This window comes from Lampris incognitus, chromosome 18 (genome assembly GCF_029633865.1).
Source record: "Lampris incognitus isolate fLamInc1 chromosome 18, fLamInc1.hap2, whole genome shotgun sequence".
In the NCBI taxonomy this organism is placed as follows: domain Eukaryota; kingdom Metazoa; phylum Chordata; class Actinopteri; order Lampriformes; family Lampridae; genus Lampris; species Lampris incognitus.
In genome coordinates, this window is record NC_079228.1 from 21,641,601 (window position 1) to 21,658,046 (window position 16,446).

General features: G+C 45.8%; 1 protein-coding gene across 1 annotated transcript in view; it reads right to left on the minus strand.

The window, feature by feature from the left end:
- Nucleotides 1–16,446, minus strand: part of fhod3a (formin homology 2 domain containing 3a) — a 72,194-nt gene that overhangs the window by 13,968 nt on the left and 41,780 nt on the right. The window contains exons 6-16 of the mRNA XM_056298463.1: nt 15,706–15,800; nt 14,720–14,831; nt 13,328–13,422; nt 12,584–12,727; nt 12,233–12,468; nt 8,885–8,911; nt 7,371–7,472; nt 5,739–6,161; nt 3,410–3,469; nt 3,038–3,172; nt 2,791–2,841 (exon numbers count right to left, since the gene is read on the minus strand). Of these exons, the coding sequence (XP_056154438.1) occupies nt 2,791–2,841; nt 3,038–3,172; nt 3,410–3,469; nt 5,739–6,161; nt 7,371–7,472; nt 8,885–8,911; nt 12,233–12,468; nt 12,584–12,727; nt 13,328–13,422; nt 14,720–14,831; nt 15,706–15,800 (1,480 nt within the window). The remainder of the gene's footprint in view (nt 1–2,790; nt 2,842–3,037; nt 3,173–3,409; nt 3,470–5,738; nt 6,162–7,370; nt 7,473–8,884; nt 8,912–12,232; nt 12,469–12,583; nt 12,728–13,327; nt 13,423–14,719; nt 14,832–15,705; nt 15,801–16,446) is intronic.

The window sequence follows — 16,446 nt, forward strand, 5'->3', positions numbered from 1 at the left end:
TGGTGGGGGGGGGGGTGCAGGAAGAAGGAGGGAGTGGGAAAGGAGAGACATCAGAATTGGAGAAAGTGAAGTAGAGTACACATTTAAAAAGCAGCAAATCAAACAGCAAAGCCAGCGTCGGGACAAAAATAGAGTTAGACACAATGCGTCCTTCTCTCTTGCCTCTGCCGATGTTGCCGTGCTCGGTGATGGATCACTCTTTGCCAGAAAACCTGTTAGTTTTCAAGTAGAGGGGAGCTCATTGCCAACTTGCTAGTACACCGCGCACACTCGATTTATCCCTCTCTAATTCTCTCTGTCTCTTTCTCTTCCCCAGGAGTAATACCTCTTCACCTCAGCACACCAGATAAGCCCCTCTCTCTCCTCTCTCTACCTCGCTCCATTAACCTTCCAAAAACACATTCGACGCATCCATCACTTGTTTCCTGCACTCAAGAAATGCGCCATCCTCCTCTCCTCTTCTCTGCGCTCCTCTCCAGCCAAGCACTGAGCTATCACCAGTAGTCCAAATAAGCAACAAGAAGGAGAGAAAGGAGGGGGAGACAGAGAGAGAGAGAGAGAGAGAGAGAGAGAGAGAGAGAGAGAGAGAGAGAGAGAGAGAGAGAGAGAGAGAGAGAGAGAGAGAGAGAGAGAGAGAGAGAGAGAGAGAGAGAGAGAGAGGGAGAGAGCGAGGCTGGGGAGGAAGACGGAGAGGAAAAAGACAGGCGAGAAGAATGGGGGAATGGGGGAGAAGTTAGGTTTGGTTTGGCTGCCAAAAGGCCAAACATCAGATGTGAATCAAAGTAAACCTGTTCAAGATGTGCCGTTCTCCTCCTTCCTTATCCTCGTTTCTTTCTCCACCTCCCTTTCATGTCTTCCTCCTTTTCTCCTTCTACCAAACCTCGCTGGTGAACCTGGCTGCCAGGACGGGGATTGAGAGCCCCAACTCTCTCTCTCACTCTCTCTCTCTCTTTCTTTCCATCTCTTGTTCCCTCTCGATCCATCTATTTGTCTATAATCCCCCTCCTCTCCCACCATCTCATGAATGTGTGGCGCTTCTGTTCAGAATTCATTAGGATCAGACCACTTCAGAAGTCTGCGGAAACCTAATTCTACATGCATACGTGTGTGTGTGTGAGAGAGGGAGAGAGAGACAGAGAGCAAGAGAGAGAGAGAGAGAGACAGAGAGAAAGAGAGAGAGACAGACAGAGATCAAGAGAGAGTGAGAGAGAGACAGAGAGCAAGAGAGAGAGAGAGAGAGACGGAGAGAGAGCGAGAGAGAACCCATGATAGAGATACAGTGTGAGAGTTCTCCATCATGGACCTTACCCCCTCATGACATGCGTCCTTACAAATATCCCACACTATCCTCTCGCTCTCTCTCTCTCTCTCTCTCTCTCTCTCTCTCTGTCTATCTTTCTCCCACCTGCACAATCTGAAAGGTGTTGAGTAATAGCCTGCAAAGACTACGCTACGAAACACAAAAATCTCCCTCTGTAAATACCGTACGTCTCTAAATCCCATCCTGATGAGCTGTTTTGTGTGTGCACGATGTAAATGTTCTGGATTCAGTTGTCTGTCAGTCAGGTTGTACTGGCTCTCGTAACTCATGCGAGCCGTCTGGTCCAGGTGGCGCATTACTCCGCTGTATCTTGTCAGACAGACACGTCCCTCAGGAGGGGTGAGCTAGGTGAAACCTTGTGTTCTCTCGATAGCCGTGAAGCACAAATTTGCCATAAATACATCAGCCGCACAAACGGCTATATCTCCCATGTGCTCACTTGGCGATCTATCTTTTCTCTGGCTTTCTGTCTGTCTCTCTGGCTCTCTTCTCTCACTCCGCTGTTGTCTCTCTAACTGGTCTCGGTCTTTCCCTCTGTCTCTTCTGTTTCATTCTCTGGGTTGTTGATTCAACAGCGCTTTAAAGACTGGCTTTAAATGGGGGGTGAAATGAGGCTGGAGGAGGAAGTGACATAGCTGGGGGTAAACACACACAGCAGAGCACTTGGCACAGCACACGCACTGTCAGTGGAGGAGGGAGCGAGGAAGAGACATAGGAGAAGCCAGCGAACGAGTGGCAGTTAAGATGGCTATTACAATGGAGATATTGAAATATTGTTTGGTTCCTGAAATACTGGGGCGATTAGCACATTGGATTTGACTTTTATTCAGTTATCACCAAGCCCCCCCAATCAATTTATGGTCAAGTGCAATATGAATTGCCTTAAATTTGACTGTGACCTCAAAATCCCTTGTGAGTGAATCCCTTCCTTCCTGTGATTCCCATCTGCAAACAAACATAGATTTATTGGGCTTATTAAAATTCCTCTGAGTGTGTGTGTTTGTGTGTGTGCATGCATGTGGTCATGCACGTGTGCGTACATGAGTGTGTGTGTGTGTGTGTGTGGGTATGCATTTGAGCTTATGTCAGTGTGAATAGCCTGACGAATCCTGGAGTCTGATTTTCTCACAGCATGCAGCCAACACAATCAAGCCCCTGGCAGAGTGCAGCGTTTAAAATACAGCTTCTTATGAAAGGAGAAACACACAGACAAAGCAAAGAAAATCGTTTCAGTATCCTGAGCCTCTGGCAGCAAGGGGCACATTTTTAACCTGAAAACAATTACACTATTACCGAGCTTCCCAAACCACAGCTTTAAACATAATCCCCCAGGGTCAGCTATTGTGTGTGTGTGTGTGTGTGTGTGTGTGTGTGTGTGTGTGTGTGTGTGTGTGTGTGTGTGTGTGTGTGTGTGTGTGTGTGTGTGTGTGTGTGTGTGTGTGTGTTGTTTTGATTGAGTGCAAACTTACCTCTCCTCCCGTGCGAGCCTGGCCTCTTCCATTTTGTCCACATAGTCACGGCTGTGACAGATACAAAAACACTGAATTTTACTGAACGTGTGCCATCTTCTTCTTCTGTGATATTACTTATTGCATAACTTTTTACTTTTTTCCTCAACTGTGCATTTATTTACATGTTTTTCACCCTAACGAGAATAAGAACCGTGCTTTATATACAAGTACCCCCGTGCTTAAAATAACCTTAACGCCGACTCACCTATGCTTATTCCTCTCCTCTCTCTCGATTCTCTGCAGCCTCTCCTCTCGTTCCACACGGCGGCGCTCTCGCTCAGCTGCCAGGGACTCCTGGTGTTGCCTATAGGAGGAAGACAGCAGACCTCCCAGAGCAGGCCTGGGCCAGAGAGATAGAGACAGAGAGAGAGAATCTGTATGAGTCTAAAAGCCTGCTAAGTATGTGTGGGATACGTATAGTATTTGCCATTGGCTGTGATTATGTTGTTGTGCATCCATGAATTAGCTCAGGAACTCATGTGCACACATTTGCATTACAGCCAAAATGTGCTTGGACGACACATTTCCATGCATGTTGCAGACAGACATGTGTTAGGCATCGCGTTGGCCCCCTCACCTGGAGTTAGTGGGAGTAGCAGGACTGCCGAGGGCTGAGTAGGATTTGGGCCCTCCATTCCTGCAGGGAAAGAGACGGGGGACAGTGAGTGAGTGACCTTTCAGGGTTGCCGAATAACACGACACCATATTTTACCAGCCGGCGAGCGAGGAGGCGGTGGTGGGGAACGCATGTGACACCTGGTTACATAACAGGAATGCTACTGGTGCAACATTAGAGAGGACCGTAATTAGTAACCGCCGTGGCGGTTTATTCCCTAATGTTTAAGGGAAATTCCTGGTAAGACCCCCCCACCACCACCACCACCCCACTTAGCGGGTAAAGTAAATGTGGAAAGAGTGTGCTTGTTAGCAGCCGACACCTTTCTTTTGAATTGTATCAACCGAAGTTCCTCCGAGGGTTGGCCTCATTATCATACCATAAACAGAACACCAGGGGAGTTGAATTTTACTGTGCTGCAAGAGTATGCCGCTATAAAGCAAATCCATACAGGCACCAAGTTTTCAGTGGAGAGGCCCCTAATGCTCTATGTAGAAAAGGTAAACACACCACACAGAGACCTGTTACCACAAGACCGCACACAGTCTTGAGGGAGCAGCGCGGGGCCTCTCGTCATCAGATTAGAAAGAAAGCACCTTATTTTGTCATTGTACGGTTACAGCGAAATTTGTCTTCTGCATTAAACCCATCAAGATTAGAGGACATGATACAGTAATCATTTTGTTACGAGGTTTATTGGGAAACTGGTATAGCACCCTTAATTTTATGTCTAATCTGTAAATATCTAAAAAAAAGTGGGAACTGGGTATATTAAATTTCTTTGACAACTGTTCGAAAGAGGCAAATTTGTTTTCTATAAGAAGAAGAAAGCCACTTTTTGTCATTGTGTTCTTACAATGGGCGGCATGGTGGCGCAGTGGTTAGCACGGTCACCTCACAGCAAGAAGGTCCTGGGTTCGAGCCCCAGGATCTTCCAACCTTGGGGGTCATACCAGGTCGTCCTCTGTGTGGAGTTTGCATGTTCTCCCCGTGTCTGCGTGGGTTTCCTCCAGGTGCTCCAGTTTCCTCCCACAGTCCAAAGACTTGTAGGTCAGGTGAACCCGCCATATTAAATTGTCCCTAGGTGTGAATGTGTGTGTTTGTGTCGGCCCTGTGATAGACTGGAGTGGAGCCGGCCCTGTGGCGGCCTGTCCAGAGTGTCTTCCCACCCGCCGCCCAATGACTGCTGGGATAGGCTCCAGCATCCCACAACCCCAATTGGGATAAGCAGCTTGGATAATGGATGGATGGATTCTTACAATGAATTTGTTCTCTGCATTTAACCCATGCTATTGTATAGGCGCAGTGGGCAGCTGCAGCACCCGGGGACCAACTCCAGTTCTTCTTTCCATTGCCTTGCTCAGGGGCACAGGCAGTAGTATTAACCATAACATGCATGTCTTTTTGATGGTGGGAGGAAACCGGAGCACCCAGAGGAAACCCATGCAGACATGGTGAGAACATGCAAACTCAACACAGAAAGGACCTGGGACGGCCTGGGGTTTGAACCCACAACCTTCTTGCTGTGAGGCAACAATGGTAACTGCTGGACCACCGTGCTGCCTATCAGATTAAGGGCTTATCATAACCAGTTCAGCCCAAGTAAAAGGGCACTGTTTCAAAACCAGAGGACACACTGGAAACACCGTGCCCGCAGAGAATATGGCGCCCTGACAGCGCATTATGTCTTCTGCATCAAGCTACTCACACTAGTCGAACAACACAATACATTTACGCGTACTTTACGTTTACATTTGACAACATCTGTAAAGTAGACGGTGCAAGAAGAGAGGAAAAAGCAAGTGTGGGGCTCTAATAAAATAACCATGTTTAGAAATGAGGAGGCCCTGTGGAGGTAGAGTTATTTGTTCATAAAGAAAATGTAGCAGCATGGTGGTTCATGGGGGAGTGAAATCGGGGTAACACAGCAAAGGATTTTAAAGAAGCGTGGAGGGTCATCGATGTAGTGAAAGAGCCCGTAAATGGAGAAGTGAGGGGCCAGTGAACAGCCTGTCAGAATAGGGAGGTGTGAAGCAGTGCAGGCAAAAAGAAAGGAAAGGAGGCATCTAACAGGAATGGTGAGACGGTGTCAAAGAGGAGGCGAGGTAACAAAAGTAAAGTGGTGAAAGATTTTCAGGCTGGTGCCAAGACAAGTGCCAGAAACTGAAGGTGGGAAAGTAGGAAAAGAAGAAGAGCTTGCAGGGTTGTACAGGAGCAAGGACAAACGTCTTTTTTTGTCACTTCCTGATCTGCTGACTCATGGGAGACTGAGTCTTGCTTTCCCTCTGACCTGGGCGGTGTCGTCTTGGGGGTCTCTTCCCTGGATTTAGCTGGAGGCGGCGGTGAAGGCTCCTCGTCCAGGTCATATGAGAAAAGGTGGAAGGGAGAGTGGGGGAGGTAGGGAAGCCGGTCGGGGGAGGGACGTGAGGCGCCCCGCGGCGGGAGGTTGACCTCCTTGGTGGCGGGGACAGTCACAGTGGACTTCTTCCTGGCCAACAGGGAGGCCAGAAGGGAGGGCTGGGCTGGTGGGGTGAGGGGGGAGGAGACAAGAGGGGAGAAGGGGGTGGGGGGACACTGGGCTGCAGTTGGTGATGGGGAGCCGGTGGATGGCTCAGTACTATTCCTCTTCTCCTCCTCTTTGGGCTTCTCCTCTTTTCTGGTAGTGATTGTGATGGATTGGAGGGTTGTTCTGTGAGAGGCGGCTGTACAGTTTCTAGCCAGGCTGGGGACAGAAGGAATCAAACAGGGGGATATATGAATGAAAACACAAGTGCGCTAAAGGATGAGCGCGATAACTATATAGGAAAAGAATGATTCAACACTTTGACTGGTGTGCATTAAAGGATATCACTAGCGTAATGTGTTTTTCCCATTGTTGACAAATGCTATGAAAAGACTAAATTTCCCCATACTCACAGGTCTCTTCCATCTAGCCACACTTAGCTCCCATCCAGGAAGCTGCAGGATCCCATTGCATTAAAAAAAAACATTCAAAACAGGTCATCGGGTCGAACAGTTGCTTTGGTCACCATAATGCATCATTAAGAACAAATGGCGCCCCCCCCCCAAGTTCTTTTTCCTGAAATTACTTGAAAAAGCAACAGATTTCTCTCGTGATCGATGGAAGAAATCACTGTGCATATTTGGGACCTTCCCACTGGATTAAATGTGGGATCTTTGCCCATGCTGGTTTGTTTATTACAGCGGTTCACATGGTTCTAGGTGGCGAATGGCTGTTCTTACTTGTCATTAAAGGTTTTAGCTTCTGAGTGGCCGTTCTACAATGACAATATGGGGACTGTCAATAGCTGGTTTCTTTCCGCTTGCCACATTATCACTAAATACAAACGCATGGCACTGAAATAATGAAAATAATCCTTATTTAACGGCATCTTGATGCGCAGAGGTTTTTCATGATAATGGATTATGGTGTTTATGGCTGGAGCTATGTGTCTCCGCAAGCTGTGTTTAATGATTTTTAAAAACAATGGGATCCTATGGCTCCCTGGGTGGGAGCTACGTGCAGCATCAGCCAGATGGAACAGACTTGTGAGTATGGGGGAATTTAGTCTTTTCATTGATGGCATTTGTAGATAATGAGAAAAACAAAATTACACCAGCGCTATTGTTTGATATCGGTAATGCTACTGGACAAATACAAGGAATATACAAAAAAGATTTTTTAATAATAATATTAATAATTAATATTAATATTATATTATTATAGTAATATTAATATTATTATTTAATATTTTATAAAATGTTTTGTATATATAAATATATATTAAAAAAAAAGGAAGGACGTATACAAGGAATGAAAGAGGCTGAGAGATGTGGCCCCTCATGTCTTTTTCAAGTGAAAGATCATAGGATATTGTTGGATTTGGTGGAAGTCTCCCTTTATCCTCATGTCCTAGAATACCTGGGGGTGGTCTGACTAGACAGGCTGTCAGCCCCCTCCTGCTCATCAGAGTCAGACTCCGTCACTGGAGCCTCCTCTTCCTCTTCCTCACATTCCTCCTCTCTGTGGAGGCATTGTGGAACAAGGAGGGGCGGATGAATGGATGGATGTATGGATGGAACAAGGGGTGGAAGTAAATGAGGCAAAGATGATACGACACATAACCATATCATGCAAATTTACTACAAGGTCTCCCACAAAAGAAAGGAAAGGGGGAGGAAAGCGGGAGAGATGAGGGGAGACAAGGACAAATAAAGATTGTGTAGAAACGATGCAGTGCGCCAATTTGTCTCACACATACATATGATCGTACTACTAAACCAAACCAAATGCAGGACACTCAGAAAGATGACGGACAAGGACATTTAGACAAAGACCAACAGATAAAGGAAATGTATGGAAATAAAAAGAGAGAGTTGAAGTTAGGCACACAGATGGAAACGAACACACGGACGTGTAGTAGAGGAGAAGTGGAGGAGTGTTTCTGATTATACACCCCATGCCTTCAGTTAGGGTGGCTTTACACGCACATGGGAAACATATGATGACGGAGGAGGAGGAAAAGGGATGCTGCCGGGCATCAATTGATCATAGATCGGCTAACAGATGCGACGCCTAACCAGAGAAGATGTGAACCATTCGAACCAGAGCTGATTTTCGATCAGAGGCGTGAAGATGCCATGCCTAGTGAAACCAGATGAGTCCTGTTACATTCGGGGCTGGTGTGGACGCTGCCAGCTGTTCCACAAGACAAGAGCCATGTGTGCCTGATGGACGGGACAGCCAATGAAGGTGTCTCTGTCGACGTGTGTGTGTGTGTGTGTGTGTGTGTGTGTGTGTGTGTGAGAGAGAGAGAGAGAGAGACACACACACGCACACACACATACACCCCATTCTGAGGCTAGCCATGCTGTTATATAAAGCACTGCAACAGTGAAGAAGCAGACACTCCCTGTGCGGTACTTACACCGACCGAGGGATGAAACGTGCTTCGTCCACACTCTGCAGTCTGAGAGGTGACGATGGAAGGACAGGCGATGAGAGAGATACACAGAGGAGACGATGCAAGGGAGGAGAGGAAATGAGGGAGTTGGGGCGATGAAGGAAATGTACAGAAGTGGAGGCCAAATTCAGGGAGAGGAGGGATTTACCTGGGGGAGCGCTAGAGCCAACTCTCCTTAATGTCCCATCTGCACATATTGGCACGGGGTTCAGAAACGGGTCCGTTTGGTTTGGGTTAATAATGCGCGCACTTAGATGGGCATCACAAACATAAACAGTTTAGCAAACAGAGCGGGCTATTGTGTCCGTTGACAACACAGGGGAGGGTTGGGGTTTCGTTTGGGTGCCTGAAAACATCTGCACCAGTGGTTCAGTCCAAAAAAAGCAGCATGTTGGTGAGAAGTTATGCCAGTAATGGATAATATGAGTAGTAAAAGAGAGCCAACCTTTCAGCGACTGGCCTTCGAACTTACATGGATGGGAGATGACCCGACAGTGCTCTGGAGCAGAGAGTGTCGGTACAACACAGTCACAACCTTTCTCTAATAAGTGCACGTCACAACATAGTATATTGTTTGAGCAATCACGATCACCCTCCGTTATCAACCAACCCTGAAGGAGGAACAAAACCTTGTTAATGCTGCTGATGCGTCTTGCCTCTGTTCCCTCATTTTGCTTTAGATAAATCCCAAGCACGTTCAGTCACTTGCACAGTCCTTTTTTTTTAACTTGCAAAGAATGAAAAGATAAAATTGTTCCTCTCTACTAAGAATGTGGAGACAGTTGTTCATGCATTCATTTTGTCCCGCTTAGACAACTGTAAATTCCCTTTGCTCAGGTATTAGCGATAAATCCCTCGCCGCCCTTCAGCGAGTCCAAAACGCAGACTTTTGGCTGGCACTAATGAACATGAGCACAACACGCCAATCATCCACTGGCTACCTGTCAGTTTCTTTTGTTTGTTTTTTTTGGGGGGGGTTCCCCCCCCCTTTTCTCTCCAATTGTACCTGTCCAATCACGCCACTCTTCCGAGGTGTCCTGCTCGCTGCTCCACCCACTCTGCTGGTCCAGAGAGGGCTGCAGACTACCACATGCCTCGGAGGAGGCATGTGGAGTTGCCAGCTGCTTCTTTTCACCTGACAGTGAGGAGTTTTGCCAGGGGGGACGTAGCGCATGGGAGGATCACGCTATTCCCCCCCAGAACAGGCGCCCCGACCGACCAAAGAAGGCGCTAGTGCAGCAACCAAGACACATACCCACATCGGCTTCCTACCCGCAGACCCAGCCAATTGTGTCTGTAGGGATGCCCGACCAAGCTGGAGTAACATGGGGATTCGAATCGGCGATCCCCGTTTTGGTAGGCAACGGAATAGACCGCCATTCCACCTGGACGCCCTACCTCTAACTTTAAAATCAATTTCAAATTTTATCACAGGGTAATTCAGTTATTTTTTAAACAATCTGGCTTTTGTTTGTATAGTTTTTGCCATTGTCCATATGGAATGTGATGCCATTTCACTCATCAGCATTGTTGTAGAGACCTTGGACACCTGACACAGCGTTACACCCGAGTCTAATGGGGCAACTGAACACAAGTGTCAGACAAGTTCAATTTACTCCAGTTAGGTAAACCACATATTTGGAAGTGAAAATTAAAGTGCAAGTTAAAAGTTATTACATGAAATGCCCATTAATATCAAGGGTTGATCGCATGGCAGAGCTACTTCCTGGTTCAACGTGCAGGAATGAGCAGCCTATACTTTCCCATCGATAAACTAAAGGGCCAGCACAACTGAGAAGTCAGATAATGGAAAATCATTTACACAGTTGAACTGAGGCATTGAGTTTGTTGTTGTTGTTGTTGAAAGGACAGGTTTAAAGACAATGTGAAATGAAAACGGACTTTTTTTTAAAACCCTTTTTCTCTCTAATTGTACCCGTCCAATTACCCCACTCTTCTGAGCCGTCCCGGTCGCTGCTCCACCCCCTCTACCAGTCCAGAGAGGGATGCAGATCACCACATGCCTCCTCCAATACATGTGGAGTCACCAACCGCTTCTTTTCACCTGACAGTGAGGAGTTTCGCCAGGGGGATGTAGCACGTGGGAGGATCACACTATTCTCCCCAGTTCCCCCCCCGAACAGGTGCCCTGACCAACCAGAGGAAGCGCTAGTACAGCGACCAGGACACATACCCACATCCGGCTTCCCACCCGCAGACACGGCCAACTGTGTCTGTAGGGATGCCTGACCAAGCCAGAGATAACACGGGTATTTGAACCGGCGATCTCCGTGTTGGTAGGCAACGGAATAGACCGCTACGCTACCCAGGCGCCCCCAAAATTGACTTTTTTTTTAAACATGTAAGCTCATTTCCTGTGTGCCTATATTCCACTATAAACGCATACAACAAGTTATGACTAAAAAAAAAAAATCACAAAATATTTTTTCAGCATAATTCTCATCAAAATCAAACCACCGTAATGTTTCCCAAAATCGCCCAGCTTTTCCTCCGGGCAGACAGGCAAGCAACACCCCAACCAATAATATTATAAAATTTTATGCATGACCCAATTAAATCCTGTAGGGTCAAATCAAATCCCTCCCTAAAACTGTACTGTTTTAGTTGGAAACATGTCACATTATGGAACCAATATATGCTCCGAATGCTGTTTCACGTAGTCTTTAAGGCTGATGTTTGCTTGCCCCATAAGACACCACTGTGAAGAGATAGCTAGCAGTGGTCTTGTATCCAAAATCTCCGAAACGAAGCCGGTGAATAAAATGTAATCACAACCGATACACGCGATGGCAAAAACCACAAAACCAGGCCCGTGGTTTAAAATAAAAAGAATTTTGCTTTAATTACTTTTGAAGCTTATTTGGGTGTGTCTCCTAGCTTACATCTGTGACCTTCTCTCCTCCTTATGTTCCTCCCCATGCTCCTCCAATACTACTCTCCTGGTTGTTATGAAGTCTAGGCTGAAAAAGCCAACAGCGCTTTTGCCGTCATCACATCGAGACCTTGGAACGATCTTGCAGAGGAGATTAGTGGAGCCGGTCCATTTCTTCTTTTAAATCTCCTTCAAAAATGTTTTCTCTTAGTCTAGCTTTTTCATGATTTCTGCAACATTGGTCTTACTGCCTTATTACTTCCCTGCTGATTTTACTTTGGTTTTATTTTCTCGTTGTTTTATTGTCATGATTTCATTTATGCTGGTTGTTTGTCAATCGTTTTATCCTGCAAAGGGCGTTGTAAGCTCTGTTTAACAAAGGCGCTACACAAATAAAGTTTTTATTATCATTAAAGTGGCATCGGGTGACTTTATGGATTTCAGCAACGGTTTTTACGTCAACTGTGGCAAAGACGACCGCAGCCCTTCCTTTCTTTCTTTGTAATGAAGCAACTAGAAGTGAGGATTAATTTACAAGCCGTGGCTCAAAATACTGTTCCTGAAGAAGACAAGCTACAATTGCAGATAAGATACAATAAAATTGCAAAAAAAATTGAAACAGGAAAAGAAGAGAAACTGCTATAAAGCATTCCCTATACTTCCCAGGAGGTATTGTACCTGGTCGCTGACAAAATGCATATGGAAAACAAGGCTTCTAAGGAAGTGACCTGAAAAGCGACTGTGTCACTCTCCCATTGAAATTACACTATGTGACCAAAATGAATTTGTTAAAGCAGAAAAAGTTACCTGGTGCTGCTTTAAGTTTATTATAAATTAATGCGTCTACATTCATATGCACTGAACTCTTTGACTCGTTTCCCTTTCAATCTCTCCATCTTCCCGTGTGCCTCTCTCCCTCCCTCTCACCTTTCACTGACGTCCTCAGCTCGCTGTGCGTTCAAGGGATGGAAGCCAGCTCTCTGTGGGGAGGCGGGGCTGCAGGGGGAGGCGTGGCCGGACCGGCTGAGCGAGGCCCTGCGGCTCCGCCTCCTCTCCAGGCCCCGCTTTTTATCTCCGCCCCCGAGGCTGGCTCGTCGCCGGTCCCTGCGTCCCATGGGCGGGGGCTGGCTGTCATCATCGCCGTCCTCGTGACGCAGCGTCATCTGAGGGAACAGGTCAAGAGGGGCGAGGTGAGGGCGGGCAGGCATGTGGTGCGTCCCCGTGCTCACATGACTGTGTGTGTGTTTGTGTGTGCATTTGCCTGTGAATGTCTCAGACCTCATAGATGTTGAGCTGCTCCACCAGGTCGAGGTCAGTGCCCCTCCTACCCAGGTGTCTCTGGGCCACCGTCTCTATGCCCTGCTCCTCCAAGGCGTCCACCATGTCGTAGAACGAATCCTGGTCAGGCAAAGCTGCCAGCGTCTGTGAAGAGGAGAGGAAAAGAGAAAGACATGATGCCCAAGAGGAAAAGCATCTTGCTTGTCATAGTCTTTTCTGTATCCCGTAGAAATACAGCAGATGTTATTTTGGGATTATTTAATTCTGAAAAGCATCCTCTAAAACACACTTTAAGTCAAATGATCGGATTAAAAGGGCAGTTATAGAAGAACTGGAGAGGTGTACGCTATTTGATACTGATGTTGTGCTATCTGTAAAATGTTAACATTCATTTTCCGATGCTGCTGCCATCTCATGGTGTTTAGTGACAAATAACCGCCGAAATAAGACTACATCAAGAATACTTCAGAGCTCATATCTTGACCTTTTACACATAAAAGTAAAAGTGTGAAAGTAAAAACCCTATTTCTCAGGGGCACCACTTGGGAAGTACAAGAAAACCACCTAGATCTTACACTGGTGTTAAAGGAGCAGTTAAATCTAGGAAATACTTGCAGGATGAAGATGAGGTCTCGGTTTTGATTTTCTATTCTCTATCCTTCTGGGACAAGTTACCCTGCTCTTCACTTTTAGCACATGAGTGTGTGGCGTGGCAGTTAAAATGTGTCTACTTCTGTGTCCTACCTTGTTGATGAGGGTCATGGCATAGACCAGCAGCTCTGTATCTACTCCGTCCTTCTCATCCAAGATCTCCATGGTGTTGGACCATGGCTTCACCCCTGGATATCAGTTTATCAATATTAGTGGATTATTTACTCTATCCATCCATCCATCCATCCATCCATCCATCCATCCATCCATCCATCCATCCATCCATCTCGGGGCTGTCACAGAGGGGCTGCGAGGCCCTGCTCATTGACATTCATGTGCATGAATCACGATCACATGCACATAGCTATTCTAGTTCTACTGCACGCATAATCTCGGTGCAATACATTTTTAATAAGTGGAACGATACAGCATCATCATTCACATTGTCTCAGCTATGACTTTTTACTATTACAGTCTTTCAAAGGAAAAATCAACCGTAAAACTATTGGCTTTACATCATCAAGCTGGCACTTTATATTGGCATGTTGAAGTATGACAGTATGTTACGATTCAATATTGCAGGTCTGTAGCCTACATTTCATTCAGATTTTAGATCATTTTTCAGATCGGTCATTACACATAGCCTACGGTCACAGTCACATGCATACGTATAGCTATTCACCACGTCTCTGGAAGTGTATCCAGCGATCCTCGCAGTCGCTTATGAAATTCGTCCTTCTTTTTAATTTTTTTCCCTTTTCCTAGCACCCGACTTGTGTTTACGAAATCGGTCGCGCTCTCATGCAGTCGACATAGTTTCCCCTTCTCCTTCTTCCTCGCAGTAAGATGAGCACACACTATGTAACGACGCAACACCGAAAAAAAACAAAAAGCTGAAAATGTTTCATGTGACTATGTGACTGACTATGCATAACGGAATTGACACACAGGGCTTTAATTTTAGAAACATGTTGGGTCAAGAACAGTCAAAAAAAGTTATATATTAAAAAAAAAATTGCAGGATTGCAGGCCAGGTGTGAGGCCCTGTGCAGTCGCACACTTCATACAGCCCATGCGACGGTTCTGATCTATCTATCTATCTATCTATCTATCTATCTATCTATCTATCTATCTATCTATCTATCTATCTATCTATCTATCTATCTATCTATCTATCTATCTATCTATCTATCTATCTATCTATCTATCTATCTATCTATCTATCTATCTATCTATCTATCTATCTATCTATCTATCTATCTATCTATCTATCTATCTATCTATCTATCTATCTATCTATCTATCTATCTATCTATCTATCTATCTATCTATCTATCTATCTATCTATCTATCTGTCTATCTGTCTATCTATATCTGTCTTGTCTGCCTGTTTGTCAATGTAATAGACAATCGAATATGTATATACAGTGGCAATGAATGAGAGGTAGTTTCTTGGTTGTCGGTGGTGTGTATGGGCTGCAGTACCTCTCTTCGTGTCGACAGTGGTGATAGCTTCGATGAGGAGCGGGGCATTGGACTCGGAGTACTCCACAAACACCAGCAGCAGCTTTAGAGCGGTCTTTACCACAAGACGAAACTGGCAGAAAATGTACATGTGGAACATGCACGCACGCAAGCACACACACACACACACACACACACACACACACACACACACACACACACACACAGGTGTATAAACAACTGTCAAAGACCATAAATTGCAGAAACAATAAAGGCTGTGAAGTACAACAATAACATTTTGCCATGTGTGCTCTGGAGTGCTGCAACTCTTCCAGAGCAAAAATGAAAAGCAGTGTGCAGCACTACTGTTACTGAGCCCAGCCAGGCAACTGAGGACTCGGTGAATATGTGCCCAGTAGATGCGGGCCACGTGTCGACCAGACACCTAACCCATCTCATTTTGATGCAACGACTAGAAGCATCTCTTTGCAGCGCTCAGCACCCGCTTTCCACACAGCGCTATTCAAACGCTCACCTCCAGCATGAGTCACACGTGGTACGAGGAGGTGCTGTACTTTGAATTAACAACTTTTTTTTGGTCATATTTTTTGTTTCTTTGTTAGTTGTTGAGTGAGTGAGTTCCTTTCCAGATCAATGAATTACTTCAAATCTAAACGAAATTACCACAGCTCCACTGAAACATGCCCCCCTTGGGTCAGGAGAGTGTCTTCAACATAGAGCAGATGTGTGCAAAAGACCTACATAATGCTCGACCAACTACTATACTGCCCCAGGCCTGGTGAGAGCAAGCTTTTGTTTGTGTGTTTGCCTGTGTGCATCTGAGTTGGAGTGTGCATTTGTGTGTGCACGTGTGTGTGTGTGTGTGTGTGTGTGTGTGTGTGTGTGTGTGTGTGTGTGTGTGTGCGTGCATAAGCATGAGCAAAGACAGAGCCTTTTCCCTGCTTGCCTGCACCCTCTAATGAAGTTCACTAGACATCTCCCTGTACCTTTGAGCCGATCAGAGTGTAGAGCCACTGTATCGTCTCATCATGGTTGATCACCCCGTTCATCCCATCCACATACAGCATGATCTGCCCCAGAGCTGAGAGGGGAAAGAGGAAGAAAGAAAGAATGTGGCAAGATTTTAACGACTCAATGATTCGACCACATAAAACCGTTAAATACAGAACAGAAGGAGAACTGAACTGTTACTCTTATTAATCATCTTAAAGCGGCCAAATGTTCCATATCGATTCCTATTCATCATCGCCGAGCGAGCTAATGATCAGCATGTCATGTGGACCCAGAAAAGGCATTTATTGGAACCATCTGGAGATAGCAGACGCTGAGTGTTAACTCTAGTTTACACTCATGTTCAGATTGTTACAGTCACTTTAATGGCATTTGGGAGAATCCAAGTTTGGATCGAAGTTGCACTCGTCTAACAATTAAATAATCGATGAGTAAATGAGACAATAAGTTCATAAGAATAGGGAGGAATTCCTTTTTCAGTGATCGATTTTTCCACAGTAACTAATAGTTTGTTTTAGTTCAATCAAATATCTCTTCTCATCTTGTCATTTTTACCAGCCATGCACAGAAACAAACACGCTCTCTCTCTCTCGCTCGCTCTCTGTCTCCATCTTTTTCTCTCTTGTGCACTGATTTCATGATTGTAATACGTATGAAGAGTTGTGGCTCGTACACGTGAATTCCCCCAAGCCAGGTTGCACACTGCACCTGACAAA